Genomic DNA, 4,114 nt, shown 5'->3' with positions numbered 1-4,114 from the left:
ACGTGAGGAGAGAAAAAAGAGAGGAAAACCCTGGGCAGAATAACGCCTACCCTCTCTCGAGCATGGACGCGTGTCGCGCGATTAAGCGTTCACCCTTGTCACCATCTGACGTGGACGTATGCGTCATGTAAATTTAGAATTCCACGACAATGAGACCATCGTCCCACCGCGATTCAACCAGTGCCTCTGAATGGAATATTAAGGGGGATGGAGAATTCTGCCGTCCTTCCTTCCCGTCCAGCAGCAGAGGTTCTTTCCGAGGAAGGTAAAGCAGCTCCGGGAGTATTCGACGTTGGAAACTTTGCTTAATTGAAATCGACGAGACCGCCGCGGAAGAAGAATTCTTGTGCTCACAGAGATTTTTCCTCCATCACCTTGTGTTTGGACATCTTACAACGCTTCAATCGAACTTCCCGCTGCTCTTGTTCGAAGCGACCACTCGAATTCTCGATTGTTCTTGCTTTGTGTACGCGTGAGATTCGATGGGGATGGAAAAGGAACGATATTCAGCGTTTGTAACGATGTAGAAAGGTGTTTTGAGGGGATATTCTACATTGAAGTGTCTGGAAATAGGTGAAGTTTGAGAATTTTTTTAGTACGTAAGTGCTGAATGAAAAGTTTCAATTTTTTCTGGGGATGTGAGCGTAACTTTCAGCGTTTTTCTCCTATTTTTAGAAAGTAGAAATGTTACTAAATAGAGGAGTTATTCGTTAATTGCGGAACTCGGTAATTGATGCTCTAGCAGTAACTTTTCTACCATTTTTACACTTTACAAAATTGCAGAAGACAGCTGAAAGTTACATTGATATCCTCTGAAAATTTGGTAGTTACCTGTGGAAAGAATTCCCAAATCGTTCCTCTCTTTTACACGACTCGAGATGGTACATTCTCTCGATAAATAAGGCGAGTATTTTTACAGTTACGCGAGACGAAGGAACACGATTAAAGCGAGAATGAAGAAAGTTCGGCCGGAATTGTAAAAGAAGAAATGCTCGAATGCAACTGTCGAATAAAAACACGCGATTACAGGTAAATTCCTTCTTCTTACGGACACGCCGCGTAGAAGGAATTCGTTCGCCACTGGTCCTTCTCTCTCTCGAACGACCCAGTTTTATACAGATTTGATACCGCGATTCTCTCCACCTCCTCCATCCTCCTTTTCTCCCCTTCGGGAACTTCATAACAATTTTCCAACGAGGAACAGTTAAGTTGGCCCGAACGGAACACCGAGACACCTTGGCCCCACTCGTTTAAGCGTGCAAAACGATAACGTTGTAGGCTAGTTAAGGTCGATTTGGTCGTTTACCCGGCCGGTTCCTGCACCGGAATGCTAATTCGACCAGCCTCGTCCCCTTGATCTTGTCCGTATTTCTCTCTCTCTTGGCACAACCCAATTTCGCGGCTCGCGATTACCGCTGTTTCGAACCTGGTTTTTCCACGCGTTAAGGAGATCGTTACCAATTAGCGGTGTCATTCCACAGCCGTTCCGGTAATTCGATTAGCGGCAACGTCCATGGGAATGTCGCCGCGAAATGATCGCGAGATTTTCCGGTTCTCGGTGGAGAATCGGCGGTGGGAAAATTGGCGAAGGTTTTAGGAAGTTTCTAACGTGGTTTCGTTGTCGAAAGGGAAACTGTTGTTCGGTGATTCTTCTACCTGATGGAATCTTTTTGTGAGATTGTCATCGCGTGCTTCGGAGTGATATCAAAATTTGGAATTTTCAAGATTTTCTGAGATATAAATTCTAGAGCTAGATCACTGAATTCCAGAGTTAAAAAAATGTCCACTTTTTGGAATCTTTCAAATTGCTTAAGAATCGCGAGTTTTCCATCGGTAAAGTAAAATTTAGTGCAATTTAGAACTCTCGAAGTTTTCTAAGTTATAAATTTTAGAGCTAGATCTCTGAATTCTATAGCAAAAAAATGTCCACTTTTTGGAATCTTTCAAATTTCTTAAGAATCGTGAGATTGTCATCGGTAAAATAAAATTCAACAAAATTTAAGACTCTCCAGATTTACCTGAGTTATAAATTTTAGAGCTAGATCTCTGAATTCTATAGCAAAAAAATGTCCACTTTTTGGAATCTTTCAAATTTCTTAAGAATCGTGAGATTGTCATCGGTAAAATAAAATTCAACAAAATTTAAGACTCTCCAGATTTACCTGAGTTATAAATTTTAGAGCTAGATCTCTGAATTCTATAGCAAAAAAATGTCCACTTTTTGGAATCTTTCAAATTTCTTAAGAATCGTGAGATTGTCATCGGTAAAATAAAATTCAACAAAATTTAAGACTCTCCAGATTTACCTGAGTTATAAATTCTAGAGCTAGATCTCTAAATTCCTCCGTAAAAAAAAATGTCCACTCACTGGAACCTTTCAAATCTTTCAAGAATCGCGAGTTTGTCGTCAGCGACCAAAAAATTCGTAAAAATTTCAAAATTCCACAGCTGAATAAAGAAAAAGCTACCTGTATCTTAAGATTATCAGTCTTGACATAGTTGATCGCCCTGCCGATGTTCAATCGAAGGCTCTCCTCTGGCAGCGTGTGCTCTTCCCTCGATTTGAAGCAGTTCGAACAGAGTTCCTTCTTCCAGGCGTTCTGCACGAAGCGGTTGCATTGTGTGGACATCGTTGCTTCACTGCAGCGACAGCGAAAGTCCCGTTACATCATCACCCTGAAAGGAAAGAGGCGAAATAGTAATCGTCCAATTCTTAGCCCGTAACAGGCGACCGGTGAACGGCGGAGTTCCATTGCTGCACGTGTGCAACACACGTCGCATGAGAAAACCGCTCCTCCTACACGCCCGCACACTACACCAAGGGGAGACATTACTCCAGATATACACGGTGTCCGTGTTAGAGAGAAGACTGACCGAAACTAACGCTAAGCTACCAAGATACCCAAGTGAACTTGCGCCATTCGCTTTAATTAGCGAATTACTCGGAACTACCGGTGAACAAAAGTGCATAGTTTGTAACGGGATTCAGTGTGGAACTGTGGTTACACGCAATTGCTGTGAATTCGCTACTCGACCGTCCTCTCGATGCTCCAATCCCCTCGGAGAATTGCTCGTTTCTCACTCATTTTCTCAGATATTGGGCAGACTTTAAATGGCACACCCTGGAGTGCTTGGATGTTTTTTTTTTTATTTTCTTAACCACTTAAAAATTTTCTATAGAGGTGCAATATTCTTCACTTTGCATTTTGCGTTACTCTTTCTATCACGTAAAAAACGTAAGTTACAGTGTCATAATTTGCTCGATTCTGGGGCCATTGGATATTTTCTTAATTTTCTATACAAGTGCAATATTTTTCACTTTGCATATTGCGTTATCCTTTCTATTACGCCAGAAACGTGAGTTACAGCATTGTAAATAACGAGAAATTCATTTCGAGCCAAAAAAGGCAAAATTAATCACTTTTGGCACATCAAGCTGACCAAAATGTGAGAATTAAAAAATTAATTTTATCTTAATTAAATTTTCAAACTTCATTATCGACACCGTGTCACTAGAACACATCAGCTTCACTTTATCTCCCCCACCAAGTCCCCCACGCAGAGCAATCTTTCCACAGCTACTTTTTACGAAATATTAATCACGCGAAAAAATCGCACGACACGTAAGTAGAGTACAAAGGAGCTGGTAAATTTCGAAAGAGAGAGTAGCTTGCAGTCGAAACGCAATCTCGCGATGCACCTCGAGGGTGGGATGAAAAGATAATTAACCGTGGCGTTCTTTTTGCACCGCATACGTTTGCCGGTGTTCGGTGAAGTTTAATGAAGAGCCCCGGCTATAAATTGCCCGATGAAACGATGCTTTATTGTTAACGCGCGCGCTCCGGCACAGAGAGCCCGGCTTCTCTTTCCATCCCGTTGCAACAAACTTTGATCGGAGAATGAGTTGAATAAATTATCCAACGGTCCCCTCTAGAACGCGAGAACCAGGAACGAGTTTAATCTTGAATATTCTACGAGCTTCTTACACGCGTTGCTTCATTTTCCAAAAGATACAGCCTCTCTGCTTCTCGTTAACCACCTAACCGCATCTTCTTCTTACTCTCTCCCTTTCTTCCTTCCAATTTTTTACAGCTTTCGTTCTTCCGTCAGACTC

At 41.9% G+C, this 4,114-nt stretch overlaps 1 protein-coding gene across 1 annotated transcript in view; it reads right to left on the bottom strand.

The window, feature by feature from the left end:
- The window catches only part of LOC108580317 (serine/arginine repetitive matrix protein 2), a 23,278-nt gene extending 20,648 nt beyond the window's left edge, over positions 1-2,630 (bottom strand). The window contains exon 1 of the mRNA XM_017944046.1: positions 2,469-2,630. Within this exon, the coding sequence (XP_017799535.1) occupies positions 2,469-2,630 (162 nt within the window). The remainder of the gene's footprint in view (positions 1-2,468) is intronic.
- Between the last annotated feature and the right edge of the window lie 1,484 nt (positions 2,631-4,114).

This window comes from Habropoda laboriosa, unplaced genomic scaffold, assembly GCF_001263275.1.
Source record: "Habropoda laboriosa isolate 0110345459 unplaced genomic scaffold, ASM126327v1 scaffold23, whole genome shotgun sequence".
Taxonomy (NCBI): domain Eukaryota; kingdom Metazoa; phylum Arthropoda; class Insecta; order Hymenoptera; family Apidae; genus Habropoda; species Habropoda laboriosa.
This window is presented reverse-complemented; position numbering and strand designations above follow the sequence as displayed.